The sequence below is a fragment of the Solanum verrucosum genome, unplaced genomic scaffold, assembly GCF_900185275.1.
Source record: "Solanum verrucosum unplaced genomic scaffold, falcon-dt-bn FXZP01000156.1, whole genome shotgun sequence".
NCBI classification, from domain to species: Eukaryota; Viridiplantae; Streptophyta; class Magnoliopsida; order Solanales; family Solanaceae; genus Solanum; species Solanum verrucosum.
Window position 1 is genome coordinate 1,225,407 of NW_026020354.1, and position 17,001 is coordinate 1,242,407.

The 17,001-nt window shown below is 38.3% G+C and overlaps 1 protein-coding gene across 1 annotated transcript; it reads left to right on the forward strand.

Annotated features, from left to right (window-relative positions):
- The first annotated feature begins 297 nt into the window (after positions 1-297).
- On the forward strand, positions 298-16,434 carry LOC125837607 (AP3-complex subunit beta-A). Its single transcript, XM_049516694.1, has 11 exons — positions 298-638; positions 708-784; positions 857-1,106; positions 1,534-2,160; positions 3,581-3,754; positions 4,118-4,244; positions 4,345-4,454; positions 12,702-12,902; positions 13,739-14,745; positions 15,374-15,643; positions 16,037-16,434. Exons 1-11 carry the CDS (start codon positions 423-425, stop codon positions 16,392-16,394), a joined length of 3,417 nt encoding a protein of 1,138 aa, XP_049372651.1. The 5' UTR covers positions 298-422; the 3' UTR covers positions 16,395-16,434.
- Positions 16,435-17,001: the final 567 nt, after the last annotated feature.

The window sequence follows — 17,001 nt, forward strand, 5'->3', positions numbered from 1 at the left end:
AATAACGAGATGTTACAAAAGAAATTTTGAATCTTCAAAACCTGTTTAAAACTTCCAAAGCCATATTAATTGTAGGGATAAAAGGGAAAAATTAATTAATTCAATCACGATTTAATAAATGATCAATAATATGAAATAAATATTTTTAGTAAGATGCTTATCTAATAATAGGAGACGGAGGAAGTATAAATTTAACAGGTCTTGGCATTTTTGCCTATTTTTTCCGATTAAATTGATTATTATTGCACTACTCTACTCCCTATTGAAGAGTAGCTATTTGTGCACTTTGGCACCTAAAGTTGCAATAATAACTAGGCTAAATCCCGAATGCGAAAGGCATCGGTCGCTAAACTGGTGCTAGTCGGAGTACAATCGCTGAAGCTGAAGACCGGATCGGATTAGAATTCCGAATGAGTTAGAAAATGTTCACACAGTTTGGCGCGACGGCAGATTCACTGAGCAAAGCCTCAAGTTTGATGTTTCGCATCGGCACTGACGCCCACCTCTACGATGATCCTGATGATGTCAATATTGCTCCCCTTCTCGACAGCAAATTCGACTCTGAAAAATGTGAAGCCCTCAAGAGATTACTTGCTCTCATTGCCCAAGGCTGCAACGTCTCCAATTTCTTCCCTCAGGTTTGTGACAATTTTAATTCTTATCAAATTATCACTTTTATTGAAGTTTGTTTGATTACTGCACTGTAGGTGGTGAAAAATGTGGCTTCACAATCAATGGAAGTGAAGAAACTGGTCTACTTGTACCTCCTGCATTATGCTGAAAAGTATGACACCAATTTAAATGAGATTACAATAACATGAGGGAAAAAAATCTTATTCTCTTATTTATGTTTTAGGCGTCCAAATGAAGCATTGCTTTCAATTAACTGTTTCCAGAAGGATTTGGGAGATCCTAATCCATTGGTAAGGGCGTGGGCACTTCGTACAATGGCAGGAATTCGCCTTCATGTGATTGCACCCCTTGTTCTTGTAGCAGTGGGAAAATGTGCAAGAGATCCATCAGTATATGTTAGGAAGTGTGCTGCTAATGCACTTCCAAAGTTGCATGATTTGCGTTTGGAGGAGAATATTAGTACTATTGAAGAGGTACTTTTTGTTGCTTTATAAAGTAATCATGTCCTTGTAACTTATACAGGAAAGAACTGCTCCAATGTTCAAATCATTTATCTAAATATCATAACAGATCTGTTGCTAAGCTAGGACATTCCCTTGGTTTGTCCTAAAAATTAGACTTTTGACTTATACACTAGCTAAAGCTGTTTAAACATGATTTCATTGCACTTTTGACAGTGGTTTAGGGCCTTCTCTTCTCACCAACAACAACAACAAAAAGAACCTTACTCAACTTGGATTTTTCATATTTTCTTCCATGTTGCCATATATGTTTTCTACAACTAAACTGCAATCATGGCTTCAATCATGCTCATGTCAAACAAGCAAACCAAAAAACAAGCAAGTGGATTTCATCATTACTAAATTTGACTTCTACTGCATCTACTATTATGTTTTGCAGCTTGTTGGGATTCTTCTGAATGACAACGCTCCTGGAGTAGTTGGAGCTGCTGCTGCTGCATTTGCTTCTATATGTCCTAATAATTTCTCTCTAATTGCAAAAAATTATAGAAGGCTGTGCGAGACTCTCCCTGATGTGGAAGAATGGGGTCAGATTGTTTTGATAGGGATCCTTATACGGTATAGTATTGCTAGGCATGGGCTTGTTAAAGAATCCTTGATGGTAGCTTCCCATTCTCCAGAGAATTCTAATTCAGGAAAGGAAGGATCTGAAACCTATTTTGGAATCAAAGAGAGAACCAATGGCATTGGGAGTGTTGTTTGTGAATCTGAGATAGCAGAAATGGTATCTAGGAGTTATCTTGAAGGACCAGATAAGTATTTATCCCGACCATGTTCCGAAAGAGCTTCTTCTTTCAAGGACTTATCAGACTTTACATCCGCAAAAAGTAACGATGATGTGAAGATCCTGCTACAGTGTACTTTACCTCTACTGTGGAGTCAAAATAGTGCAGTGGTACTTGCTGCTGCTGGAGTGCACTGGATTATGGCACCAAAAGAAGAAATTAAAAGAATTGTTAAGCCTTTGTTGTTTCTGTTGAGATCATCGGATGCCTCAAAATACGTGGTAATTCTGTCTCCCAATAGTTTTAGTCAAAACTGATTCTTATTTACTTGGTAATATGCCTCAGGAGCCATTGAACTTTTTTAGGCTAGAGTGATGGACAACTAACGTTGAGAGGTGCCGTTTTAGTTATTTAAGCATTGACAACATAACATTGATCCTCTGTTAACTTCTTGGACAGTTCCTGTAGGAGTTTGTCATATGCAATGCATATGACCTTCTATGGGAATTCAAGCTTTGATGAGTTTGTATTCAGTTGTAACGGTATTGTAGATTGAAAAAAACATGGCAATATGAATTTCACAAGAGGTTAAAACATTGTACAGTCCTCAATTCTCTTGCTTGTAATTGCTTAAAATCACCTTGTGCTGTGTTAGCCTTTCAATGAGGCAAAGACACATGTGGAAATATTTTGACTATCTCCACTTCCTAATTTCACAAGGTGCTGCTGGAGTTTTATGCTCCCTAAAATGAGTGAGAAAAGAAACAATGTCATTCTGTTGCTGGTAGAGTGTGACTTAGAGGTTGAAGGAAGAGGAATATGCGTTAAGGTAGACTGACAACTCAAGGGCAGAGGGTTGCTCGCCATGACCTTTTTGTGATTTCTCACTTTTCTTGTCATTTAGACTGATATTTCTAGTTGAACATTCATATTGGATCACTTAAATAGTAGTGACAGTCACTCACTGACTTGTAATAAAAGAAGTGCTGATGGTCAAGTTGCTGCTTTCCTAAATTCAGCCACCAAATCAACATCTGTCAATCAATTTCTTTGCCCGGAAGTTTACTTGGTTCAAGTCTTTTTCACATTTTGTTCGGCCTAAAAATCTTAGGTGCTTCAATGAAGTTTATCCACGGTTTAGGTTGTGGAAAGATTTGGTCTTGGAACTGGATTAGAACTCTTCTCCACGGGAATTTTCACAAGTTAAAGAGATTTTTGGTCATGGTTTCAAGAAGATTTGAATTCTCCAGTAACTTACTAGCTAGTGAGATGAGGTCGTTCAGATCTTTAGGGTTGTTTGGTATGGGGGATGGGATAAATAAAGTTATCCCATGGATTGGGATATCCCATGGGATAAGTTATCCCACCAATATATATGGAATAACTTGTCCCATCATTATAGTATATGTGGGATAAATAATCCTGGGACTAATTAATACCCCTAACCAAACGCAGGATAAAATAATCTTGCATTTTATCCCAGGATTATTGTCCCTTCTCCCTCATACCAAACGACCCCTTAGGGACTGTTCTTTAGGACTTTGTCTTTCTTAAAATACTATGACCGCATTATTTTGCTGCAATCAAACATACATCCGTTAGTAGAACTTTGTTTTTGTGAAAACTCTATGACCCAACTTTGCTGCCATCTACAATATGTTCCCTACTTTTGGTGTATATGTAATTCATTGGTTGATGCAGGTACTCTGCAACATTCAAGTGTTTGCTAAAGCAATGCCTACCTTGTTTGTTTCCCATTTCGAAGACTTCTTCGTGAGCTCTATTGATCCATATCCAATGAAAGCTCTGAAGCTTGACATACTATCTCTAATTGCGACAGATTCATCAATTTCACCTATTTTTAATGAGTTCCAGGTACACTTTTTTATCTAAATTTATATGTACATTTTTCAAACCATAGTGATTGTCTTGATCTAATTATTTGAGATGCTATAGACTAACCAAACTCAGCTTCATACAGTCATGAATCCTTTTAAAGCACCTTTCTCTCCTTTTTTATATGCCACTGAATGTAATGTTTAGTTTATTCTTTATCAACGTAAAGGGAGTATGTGTGCGTTTTATGATTTTTCTTATGTTGCAATTTAGTTGCTTGCACATTGGGGTTTCCAATCTCTTTACAGCCACGTGTTAACTTCGCATCATTAAATTCTTTTTCTCTTTGTTGTTGTGGAATTAGTCATGCAAGTTGGTTCTAATTTGTCAGTTAATTTCTAGGATTATATTAAAGATCCAGACAGAAGGTTTGCTGCAGATGCTGTTGCTGCTATTGGCTTATGTGCCCAACGACTTCCAAATATAGCAAGCATATGTTTGGAAGGACTATTGGTTCTGACCTCATCTGGTAAAGATATCTTCTGTTTATGGAATCTATAGGAGAGCTTTTGTTTTTTGTAATTCTGAGCTTCATTTCTTCATTTATTTAGTTTCAGTTTTTTATGCAGAAATTTCAGATGTGGACATAGCATCAATGGATGAAGAAGCAATTATTCTGATTCAAGCAATAAATTCCATCAAAACAATCATAAAACATGAACACTCAAGTCATGACAAAGTGAGTTGCTTTACTAACTCGACAAATTTGCACATTTTTCAATTTCTAGCCAATCATTATCATTTTGTTACCTGTTACTTAATAATGATATTTTAGGAATTTTCTTAATCTGGTAACAAGTACTTCCTCCGTTAAGTATACATGACACTATTTCCTTATTTGTCCGTTCCAAAAAGAATTTGACATTTTTATATTTGAAAACATCCAACTATAAACTTCTCATTTTTCCTGTAATGAGAAGTTCTTATAGACACAAATGTTACGGTATGTTTAAGACCACAAGTTTTAGAAGTCTTATCGCCACACAAATATAATGAGTAATGACATGTTTAAGACCACAAGTTTCAAAAGTCTCCCTTTTTTTTACTTTAAAATCCATAAGGAGTCGAATTATGTCACACAAATTGGAACGGAGGAGTATATACAGTGTTTCATTAATGTTGCTTCAGGTACAAGGCAGACTGCTTATTATCTTAGGGGTCTTTTATCCAGGGGCGGATTTTTTACCTCGGTTGAAACTCTGTATATATATGTATAAGAAATGTTATAAATATAAACTTGGCACCCGAAGTATCAAGATGGTCCACGGTGCCAGTGGTTAAACCCTATGTTTTCCTCCCAAGGAACACCAGTCCAAATCCTTGGTGCTACTCTTCTAAAAACATTTTAGTATATTTCTTTGACCATTTTTTCTTTCTGTTTTTTTTTTTCACGGGAACTTTTATTATTATACGTAACAAAAGCAAGCTCACTCGTTCACTACGAGTGGAAATCAAATGAACAAGTTCTATTTATCTTCTGTGGATCTGTATCATTTTTCTTTCATTACATTCTCCTCTCTCTTCATCAAAATTTTAATAATCTTTTCCTGTTGCCCCAGCTTCATTTCTGTTTCCGTCTCTTATCTTGAATTTTACATGTTATTTTATTTTTATTTATATGGTTTAACAAAATACAAAAGACAAGGGTATGTTGAGTCTTGGTTCATGCTGATTTACAAAATAATTGTTTTTTGTATTATAGAAATTATACTTGTAAGGTTGAGTTGATGTACCAGTCTAAACATGAACCTTTCTAAATAATATTTGGAATAATATTTATCTATGTATCGAAAAGACAAATAACCCGAACTGTAAACAGAAGTTGATCAAACTGATCAAATGTTTACTCTATTTGAACCATATAATTGTAAATACATCTAAGTTTACAGTAAAGTGTCTCCCGGAACCTCCAAATCTTGGATCCGCCTCTGGTTTTAACAGGTAACGTTGCATGTTCACTGTCCTTTGGAGAAGAAGGTGCTAATGGACTTGTCTTGCCACCTCTCTCATGTAGACTTCTGTTAAAATTTTCTGACATGGAACTTTTGAATCTGAGCTCTAATTGTAACTTAGACACATTTATTAAACAAAATGTTTATAGTTTAGAGAACACCACTAAAGGAGCCTGCAGTGACTAGTGCCACCAGAAATGTGGAAATATGAACACATTTCTGAAAAGTTCAATTTCTAAACTTTTCTACTCAATTGAAAATGCTCACTCTGTCAATGGAGTTTCAGGATAAGAGATATAAACCATAAAAATACTTAATTAATGCTTATGGGCACCGATAAAGCCGTCATGCATGTACTCTGATACAATTCTTCGTCAATTCTCTTAGTATGGGTGACAGGGTGTGCTTTTTCATTTCCAGTGATAAGTCTTTTGAAATAAATGATATCAGTGAAGGTTCTTTTAGGTGGTTTTTGTTCAAGGAGTTCAGTAGTCGGTTTGTCAGTAAGATTAAGATCGATGAAGTCATTTTAAGATGGGTATGTAGTGTTATGAGATTAGCTTCCAAAGGTGTTGGGGACCTTTATAGAAGATGGGGCAGGCTTAAGGAGGGGGATCTGTTCAGAGTTTATCAGAACTTCAACTCTTATGGGAGATTTCTTCGAGTAGAAACATTGCGGGGCCAAAGAAAATCAGCTATTATCATCCCGGAGATGGATTACAATGTAGGGTGGAGTGATTTAGCCGACAAAATTATCAGATCTTTGGGTGAGCCAGTTAACCCAGCTCTCCGGAAGTTTGTCACCCCAGGGAAATCTTTCATGGATGCTGCAAATATCCAGAAATGTCCAGTTACGAGCTCTCAGTCTCATTCTGAATTGGAGAATCTACAGGAATACTTGCAGTGTTGCTTAGTTGGAACCTTCAATGACCCTTTCAGCTCGAGTCCAAATCCAACAGTCATCCATCAGTGGTTCCTGAAAAGGTGGAAGATGACGGCAGGGTTGCGCGTCTTACGGCTCACACATAACCAGATGATGTTTGAGTTTCCATCTAGGCAAGAAGCGGAGAGGATAATAATGGGGGAATGGTTTTGGAATGGGAGAAGATTATCACTTGAGTGGTGGTCTCCAGAATCAGGGACAGATAACTCTAAAGAAGAATTAGTAGCAAATCAGAGGTGGATTAGGGCTTTTGTTATCCCGCTTCACGCATGGTCGGAAAAGTCTCTGAAATTTATCGGGGACTGTTGTGGTGGTTATATCGGTGCAGGTGAGGACACAAAGAAGAGAAATCATATTCTCTGGGCTCGGATTTGTATTCCAGCAGTAGCACGAGAACCTCCACACAAAATTGATTTGAGAGTAGGCGGCAAAATTTATGAAATATCCATTATTGCCGATGCCTTCTCGAAAATCTCAGTTGCCGGTGATTCTGATGAACAGGGTTTTAACCAGCGGTCCAAACAAGTTTGTGTCTCGAAAACTGAGCAGTCTATCAATTCAAATTTGAAATTTGCTGATGCCCCTAGGGTTGGGCCCAAAAAATCTAAGACAACCTTGGGCCAACTTAAAGCAAAGGCCCAATTGCAGCAGAAGACTCCAGACCAAGTTTATGTTTTGCAGAATGAGCAGCCTATTGATTCAAATCTCAAATCAGCTGAGGACCCTAGGATTGGGCCTAAAAATTCTAAGACAACTTTGGGCCAACTTAAGGCAAAGGCCCAGTTGCAGCAAAAGACTTCAGACCATCTTTATTATTCAAGGAGGAAAAAGGGGAACTTGCATCTCAATAAAAAGAAGGAGATATTAAAGGAGTGGAAGGCAATTAGGCCAGCCCAAGCCCAATCTATAGTGGCAGAGACACAAAAGCCTTCAGAACGACAGTCGAATGCTAAGTTGTCTCAAAAGCCATTGTTGGCTTCCCTAACGCAAACTGATTCTCTTGATGAGTGAGAGGGAGACGCAGACGACGAAGCCGAATGCATGCGACCTCTATCTCTTCTCTCTCTTCCTCCTATCCACTCTGTTTTCTTTATTGGGTGTTCTCAAGATTCAGGTTTCTCTTCCCCAATTAGTAGCGATACTTTGTCACTACCCTGGTCCGGTGACAGCTTGGAGGAACAGGTTATTTCACACCCGACAGTTATTGAAACCTCTCATTGGACCAAGATAGTGATGACTAAAGCTTGTAAAGCCTTTGGGGTCAATTCAGTGGGGTTTGAGCACGAAATCTTCGATATGATACTGCGAATGGAACAAAAGAGGAAGTTACAGTTGCAGAAATCAAAGGGGAAAGAGCAACAGAAGAAAAGATCAAAGGAAAAGGGTGAGATTGTGGCCAAGAAGTTGCAGTGCACAATTAATTATGAGAATGGAGAAGGGTCAAGTAGGGGCAGGTTCCACAAGGCTTTCTCGGAATGAAAGCAAAAATTATCAGTTGGAATATAAGGGGGCTTAATGATATAAGCAAAAGAAGCACCATCAAGCTACTTATTCAAAAATGGAAGCCTGACATCTTGTGTGTACAGGAAACAAAAACAGAGTGTTGTTCTGTGGCAATAGCAAGACATATTTGGGGATCAAGATGGGTCGAATGGGTTGAATTGAAAGCAAGTGGTACCAGGGGTGGCATTATTATTTTGTGGGACAAAAGACAATGGAAATGCTTAGACTCTTACCAAGGGCAGCATACTCTTTCGGCCATGTGGGAGGGTTTGCAGGTGGACTTCAGATTCTGTTTCTCTGGGGTGTATGGACCTCACAAAACTCCAGAAAGGTTTGACCTATGGGATGAGTTGGCTGCTGTCAGAGGCATTTGGGATGGATGTTGGGTCATAGGTGGTGACTTTAATGTATGTAGATATGAACATGAGAGGCACAATTGTATAAGGAGATCCCAGGACATGAAGGACTTCTCTGAATTTATTCAAGACATGGGTCTTATTGATCTCCCCTTGCATGGTGCAACTTATACATGGACAAGGGGAGAGGACTTTCTGCAGGCTTCCAGAATTGATAGGTTCTTAATTTCCGCTGAATGGAATGAATTCTTTGGAGTTGTGAAGCAGGTGGCCCTACGAAGGGTTCTCTCCGACCACAGTCCCTTAGCCCTAGAGAGTGGCGATTGGACTTCTGATCCTACTTCAAATTCGAGAACATGTGGCTGCAGCATGAAGGTTTTCATGATATGGTCAAAAAATGGTGGCAAGGTTATATAGTAAATGGCTCTCCAGACTTTATACTCTCCCAGAAATTAAAATTTTTGAAGAAAGACCTTGTTACCTGGAACAAGGAGGTCTTTGGGAAGCTAAATTCTAGAATCAGTAAAGCCATGGATGATCTTCTGCTGACAGAACAAGCAACTGAAGGAAGGGTCCGGTCTCAAGTTGAAAAGAACAAAATATTGCAATTGCAACTAGAGATTCAACAATTAGCAAAGGCAGAGGGTTCCTCTTGGAGACAAAAATCGGGGTGTCTATGGTTAAAAGAGGGGGATAGGAATACAAAATACTTTCAAAGAATAGCCAACTCCCACAGGAGATACAACCACATTGACAGATTGCAGGTAGGAGATGACCTCTTTGAAGGAAAAGAGCAGGTGAAAGAGGTAATTCTTGACTTCTACCAAGAGTTATACTCTGAAAACGAATCATGGAGGCCTACTGCTTCTTTTGAGGGCCTGGGCAATTTGAGTTCTGAAGAGAAGAATGCTTTGGAGCAGGCCTTTGAAGAAGAAGAAATATTGAATGCAATCAACTCATGTGCCCTAGACAAAAGTCCAGGGCTAGATGGCTTCTCTATGGGGTTTTATCAGAAGTGCTGGGGAATTATCAAGCAAGATATTTTGGGTGCGCTCAATCACTTTCACAACAATTGCCACATGGTTAAATCTTTTAATGCCTCTTTTATTGCACTTGTCCCTAAAAAGAAAGGTGCGATAGAACTTAAGGATTTTAGGCCTATCAGTCTTATTGGTAGTGTGTACAAAATTTTGGCCAAAGTGCTCTCAGAAAGGCTAAAGAAGGTGATTGGGAATCTAGTCTCTGGTTTTCAGAATGCTTTTGTTCAGGGAAGGCAAATCACTGATGCAACACTTATTGCCAATGAAGTTCTAGATTGGACTGCTTTTTAAACTTGATATTGAGAAGGCATTTGATAAATTGAGTTGGTCCTTCCTTATTTCAATCCTAAGGTAAATGGGATTTGGAGAGAGATGGATTTGGTGGATCAAGTATAGCTTCTCCACCATAAAGTGTTCTGTACTAGTGAATAGAAGTCTTGTGGGTTTTTTCTCTCCCGGTTAGAGGCTTCAGACAAGGGGATCCCTTATCACCCTTCCTTTTTATTCTGGCTATGGAGGGTTTGAGTAGGACGTTGGAGAAGGCTAAACAACTTCAATGGATAGAAGGCTTTGAGGTGGGCAATGGTTATGGTCCACCAGTCTCGATCTCACATCTTTTATTTGCTGATGACACCTTGGTTTTCTGTGGAGCTAAGAAATCTCAAGTGCAATATCTTAGTCTCACCCTTATGCTCTTTGAAGCATTGTCAGGTCTTCACATCAACATGTCCAAGAGCACTATATACCCTGTAAATGAGGTCCCTGATCTGGAAGATATGGCAGCTATCATGTGTTGCCCTACTGGCTCCTTTCCCACCACTTACTTGGGTATGCCTTCGGGTGCTATGAATAGATCATCTCAAGTTTGGAATGTGATTGTGGAAAAGTTTGAGAGAAGGTTAGCCTCCTGGCAACAACAATACCTCTCTCTAGGTGGAAGATTAACACTCATCAATAGTGTATTGGACAGCATTCCCACCTATTTTATGTCCTTACTCCTTATGCCAGCTAAGGTGAAACAGCGACTTGACAAAATCAGGAGAGACTTTCTCTGGGAAGGCAACAACAAGGACCACAAAATTCACCTTGTTAATTGGGCCAAAGTCACTTTGCCAAAACAATATGGAAGATTGGGGATAAAAGACTTGGCCTTACATAACAAGTGTTTGCTATTGAAGTGGCACTAGAGATACAATCAAGAGGCGGCTGGCTTGTGGAAGGAAGTGATCCAAGCAAAGTATGGTAGTGATAGTCATTGGTGCTCTAATAAAGTCAGTACCTCTTATGGCACGGCGGTCTGGAGAGATATAAGGAAACTGTGGGAAATATTCTTCAGTGATGCCTCACTTATGGTGGGAAATGGGGAACATATTCAGTTTTGGAAAGATATTTGGCTAGGAGACACTCCTCTAATGAATGTTTTTCCAAGCATTTTCCAGATTGCATCTCATCCAGACTCAACCATCTCGCAGTACAGGGAAGACAATGTGTGGAATCTGATCCTAAGGAGAAATCTTAATGACTGGGAGTTGGAAGTGGTTTTTAGCCTTATGGCCACCATTCAGACTAGTGCAATCAACAGTCAACGCAGGGACAAACTTATCTGGAGACATAGCAGGGATGGATCCTACACAGTTAAAGCATGCTACCTTCAACAAAGCTCCAAGAAGACCGTAATTGATCAATGGCCATGGAAATTAATCTGGAGAACTAAGTTGCCACCTAAAGTTATTTGTTTCAGTTGGATTACTCTAAAAGACTCTTGCTTGACTCAGAATAATCTCATGAGGAGGAAATTCCAAATAGTCAACAGATGCTACATGTGCTTGTGCAACTCAGAATCTATTAATCACTTGTTCCTTCATTGCACAGTTGCAACAGGCCTATGGAACATGTTCTTCTCACGTTTTGGACTCACTTGGGTCATGCCAAGATCATTGAGAGAGGCTTTTGTGTGTTGGAGTTCTTGGAAAGTTGGGAAGTCCGTCAAGCAGATCTGGTCTTTGGTTCCAGCCTGTATTTTGTGGTGCTTATGGACGGAGAGGAACAAAAGATATTTTGATGGCACCCCAACTCCCATCTCTACCTTTAAAGCAAGATGTTTGATTACTCTTTTTGGTTGGGTTAATCTCTCTCCTGTACTTAGTGTCGATTCTTTCCTAGAATTTATCAGCTCCATAGATCTCTGCTGTTGGCTGTTTAGATAGCTTTTTTTGCCTTTTTGGGAGCTGATAATTCTTTCTTTTGTAATCTGTGCATCTGCTTGATGCTTTGTTAATGACATTCTTCTTACTTCATCAAAAAAAAAAAATATGTGGAAATTCTGTCCGTTAGCTGAGCCATGAGTAGAAACTTTACATGTAAAATCTACGTTACTTTTATTTTGAGATGGCAACATGAGCTACCAATTAACCTTCATCCTATTTTTTTTAATGAAGTAAGGTGTTTCATTAGTGGCATCAAACAGATACAAAGAGTACAAAAGTAAAACTTAGCGCCATTACATGATGTCATGCTAGAACCAGCCCAGGGAGCTAACTAAAAACCAGAAAAATGTGGGGAAGCACACAACCATGTGGCTAAGTCAAGGATAGAGAAATAAACAGCTACCATTCTTATCCCCAAATTCTCAGATTTTATTTTTTGGAAGCAAGAAAATCATTTGAATTGCAAGTTATTCAAATTCGGCTTCTTTTGACTTGAATAGACCATCACGTGCCAAAGTCTACTCCCTGGCACAAACATCAGCCTTTGAAATGCATGACAAGTTGACTGTTCAGTTTGGGTTGAGCAGGAATTGAATCCTAATGCAATACATCACTAAGCGACCTGTGGATGTATTGCAGGTTATCAAAATTCAGAGCTATAATTGATACTTACTAAATGCAATACTTGCAGAAATGTCATTTTAATAAGATCTGTTTCTGGTACGTAAGCTGTAACAATTTATTTACACCTTGCTTCTTCTTCTTTTTCTACTTACACCTTGCTTATGATGGGAACTACATGCATTATTTTATGTCCTCCCTGCATATAATGGTTAACATACTTGTCAAAAACCCGGAAAGAAGAAGTATATACAATAATCTTTGACACAGAACTTACTCACTCACTCACTTGTTTTGATAAAAGGTGATTGTTCATTTGGCTCGTAAGTTGGATTCTATCCGAGTACCAAGTGCACGTGCAATGATTATTTGGATGTTGGGCGAGTATAACTCCATGGGACATATTATTCCAAAGGTGTTACCCACAGTTCTCAAGTATCTTGCTTGGACTTTTTCTTCTGAAGCACTTGAAACGAAGCTCCAGATTCTTAATGCCATGGTCAAGGTAGAGCACTACAAATATATTTGTTTTTCTTCAATGAGCCTCTAGCTCGAATGTTTTTGGATGGAAAATTTTGCAATTATCTTAATTGTACTTTTTAACTCTGGAAAATCTTCTTCTTTTCTCATAATTATATTCCTTTGATGTTCTTGGCCTAATTGGAATATTTGCCTATGTCTGTACTTTGCATTGTTTAGACAAAAATTGAATCTATAATCAAACAGCAGAGAAGGTGAGCTTACTGTTTAATGGCTTCGATTGCTATTAAGAAGCACAACTGACATTGTAGGAGCATCTCCGCTATCGGCAATGGTTCTTTTGTGCTAGATTTAGTTACTCCAGTATCTATTGAGGAAGTAGATTGATATGAGATGTCGAGTCTGTTATTTACAGGACGTGAAATGGTGTTTGTTTATCTACATAAGCATCCAACAAAATCAATAATGACATGTATTCTTTTGACAAACTAAAGATGATTATTAGAGTATCTTTGTTATGAGGAGTGCTTGGCTGTACTTTCAAGCTCTCTGTAATATGAGTTAATCTGTCCTAAAATATGATTGCTAAAAATTGTCTAACCTGACATACCCTTATGAGTTTACATATTGAACTTATTCTGCTCGTAGATCTGGCAGAGGGTTTCTCAAAAGTATAAAGATTAGATGTTGCAGACTCATGTATTCTTCGAGAAAGAGATGCTATCCAAATATGCAACTGATTTGGTATTTTTAAGAAATAATTTTCTTTGATTAATCAATGGCTGAATTTCTTAAACCTCGATTTGATTATTTCATGAACCTTGTCTCATTTAATCAACAATAGGCTTGTATTTTTTTCAGGTCTTATTACATGCAGAAGGGGAAGCACTATCAACCTTCAAGACACTCTTAAACTATGTACTTGAACTAGCTAAATGTGACTTGAACTATGACATCCGTGACCGTGGACGTCTTCTACAGAAACTCTTATCTCACTACATAGGCACTCATGAGTTGGAAGAATCAGCTCCTGACAGCACATTGCATGTACTCACAGGACATTTATTTGGGAGAGAAATAAAATCCATACCTTCAGAACCATTAGCTTATCGTTTATATCTTCCTGGATCTCTTTCACAGATGGTTCTTCATGCTGCTCCAGGATATGAACCTCTCCCACAGCCATTAAGTTTGATCTGCAATGATACTACTCATGAACCCAATATGGTAATAGGTATGAAACAACCAGGGAATGGTGCCACTCAAAATGAATCGTATGAAACTGATGATGCTGACACAGTATCTGGATCACTAAATGAAGAAAGCACCTCTGGTTACAATTCTCAAGATTCTAGAACTGGTTCAAGTGGAATTCACGGTAGCCACAGGAGTGGGTCTGTGAGTGATGATGATGAGCATGCTGGTCCACTGATTCATCTTTCTGACAGTGGCAATGCTCATGGGAATCAATTGGGACCAAGGTTTAATCAAAATTCTGACTCCAATGATCTTGGGGAATTAATGTCGATAAAATCTCTTGAATCCTGGTTGGATGACAATCCTGGTTCTACCCATAATTCGGTAGAATTAAATAATGTCTGTCAATCATTGGCCAGAATTTCAATTGGAGATCTTAGTAGCAGAGTGAAACCTAAGTCCTACACTTTGTTAGATCCTGCAAATGGAAACGGCTTGAGTGTGGAATACATATTTTCATCAGAGGTGTCAAGCATATCTCCTCTGCTCGTTTGTATTCAGGTCATATTTACCAACAATTCAGTGGAAGCTATGTCAAATATACAGTTGATCGAAGAGGATTCTGGCATGAGGGTAGAATCTTCAGATCAAGTGCTGACATCAGATGAGAGGTTATTGTTGTGCTTTGCAATTTTCAATATTTACTTTGTTGGTCAAAATAATACTGATTCTTATGGTGAATAATGCTGTTTTGAGAGCATGCCCTTTTGAATATTTCTTTTGTCAGTCAACCTTTTCCTAGATGTAATGATAAGATAGTTCTTTAAGTTATGCTGTCCTTTGTGAAGGTTCTATTTCTTATCTAGAAAAACTTTTTTTCAGTTCCTCTTGTTGCTATATGAACTAGTGGCCAGGAGTTCATTGTTTCACTGGTCTTCAGGCATTCAGTGAAATGCTCAACGAGATAAGTAGATATTATCATAGAGTTATCTGAGGCCATTACAGAAATGTAAATACATAATTCATCTCTAGTCACTGAAATGGATAATTGGAACACCTCAATACCTGGCCCCCAGTTTCCTGAATGGTCAGTTATTCATATAATACGATTGATAGTGTAGAGGGTGCCCCAGTTTCCTGTTGCTATGATTTGTTCTGCTCTGTTCATCTGCTGTCGTTTTTTATTTTTAGTAATATGATAACTTTGGCATTACGATCGTTCTATTTAGTCATGCTATGGCATCTTACTCTTTCTTCAAGTTGGTGAGGGCTCTTGCACTTGTTCATCTTTGTTTGTAGTTCCAAGATGTCTGTTAATGATGTGCCGACTCTAGTTCCAATGGAAGAAATTACTAAGCTGGAGCGAGGTCAGGTTATGCAGAGAACGCTTCAGGTCCGGTTCCACCATCATCTATTGCCCCTTAAGCTGCTTTTATGGTGCAATGGCAAGAAGTATCCTGTGAAGTTGAGACCTGATATTGGGTATTTTGTAAAACCTCTTCCAATGGAAATCGATATGTTCTCAATCAAGGAATCTCAGCTGCCTGGAATGTTTGAATATATAAGGAGGTCAGTTGGTTGAACCCTTGATGTTTGGTTTGTTATTGTTTTGTGTCTCATGTCTGTGTTGACAGGCCAAGAGATTGTTGCTTTTATCAAACCAAATTGGCAAATCCAATTGTGTTATTTGCGGATAAATCAACTGAGATATGCCATTTCGCTGTTTTTATGGAAAATGATGACGATTCTCTGTTCTTGAATTGTGTGTGGGTGCCCCGGTTTTCGAACCTTACAAATGGGAAAAGAAAGTAAAAACCCTCTACAAAGAGGACATCTGAGAAATATTAGTTTAAGTTGGATTGTAAATGAAAGTTTGAAGTTCGCCACAACTCGTTGTTTTGTGGGCTTTACACTCTTTGTTCTAGAATTCTCTTGTGATGATTTTCCTATAATTTGCTACAGGTGTACTTTCATTGACCATATTGAAGAACTTAACAAGCTTGAAAGCCCCTTAGCAAAGGACAACTTCCTTGTAATCTGTGAAACTTTGGCTTTAAAGGTGCTTAGTAATTCCAATCTTTTTCATCTATCCGTGGACATGCCTGTTGGTACCAACCTCGATGATGCGTCAGGTTTACGGCTTAGGTTCAGTGGTGAGATATTAAGCAACTCAATCCCATGTTTAATTACTATTACTGTTGAAGGTAGATGCTCCGAACCGCTGGACACTAAAGTAAAAGTCAACTGCGAAGAGACTGTTTTTGGCCTGAACTTTTTGAACAGGGTTGTGAATTTCTTGACTGAGCCTGCTCGATTGTGATGAAAATCTAGTTTACTCTGAAATGAAGTGATCATTGGATTATTTTTGTCCTCAAGCTGTTGATTATGTACATTTTCCTTGTATCAGTGATGTAAATCTGGACATCACTGTGTGTTCGTATAGATGAATTGTTGTTTTGCCTTGTATCAATGTACGTATTGAATCCCAAAAGAAAAAGAAAAGGAAAGGAATAATTCTTTGGAAAAACACTCTAAATTTAACTCGTCACGGAACAGAAAAAAATGGAGTCGGGGGGACACATTTTCTATCCGAAACGAAAAGGCTCTCATACGGAACAATACAAGGTCTTGTTGACAACTTTGTTTCTCTCTTGGACAATTTTTGATTGACAATGTATAAAATGAAAGATTTTTGTGGTGATCTAGAAGCAGAAGTATTTTGGGACAGTTTTCTGATTGATAAATGACTGCAGAAATGGAAATTACAAACTAAGCTGGAAAATGAAAATGTTACTCAAAGCTAGCAACTGTTCATTAGGAAACTCTTCACAAATTTCTCCTTCATCTAGCACATGAGACGAACTCTTCAATCTTGATAAGTGTGCAATTTGATTCTCTGACTCTTTTCTGTCCTTAATCTCTATATC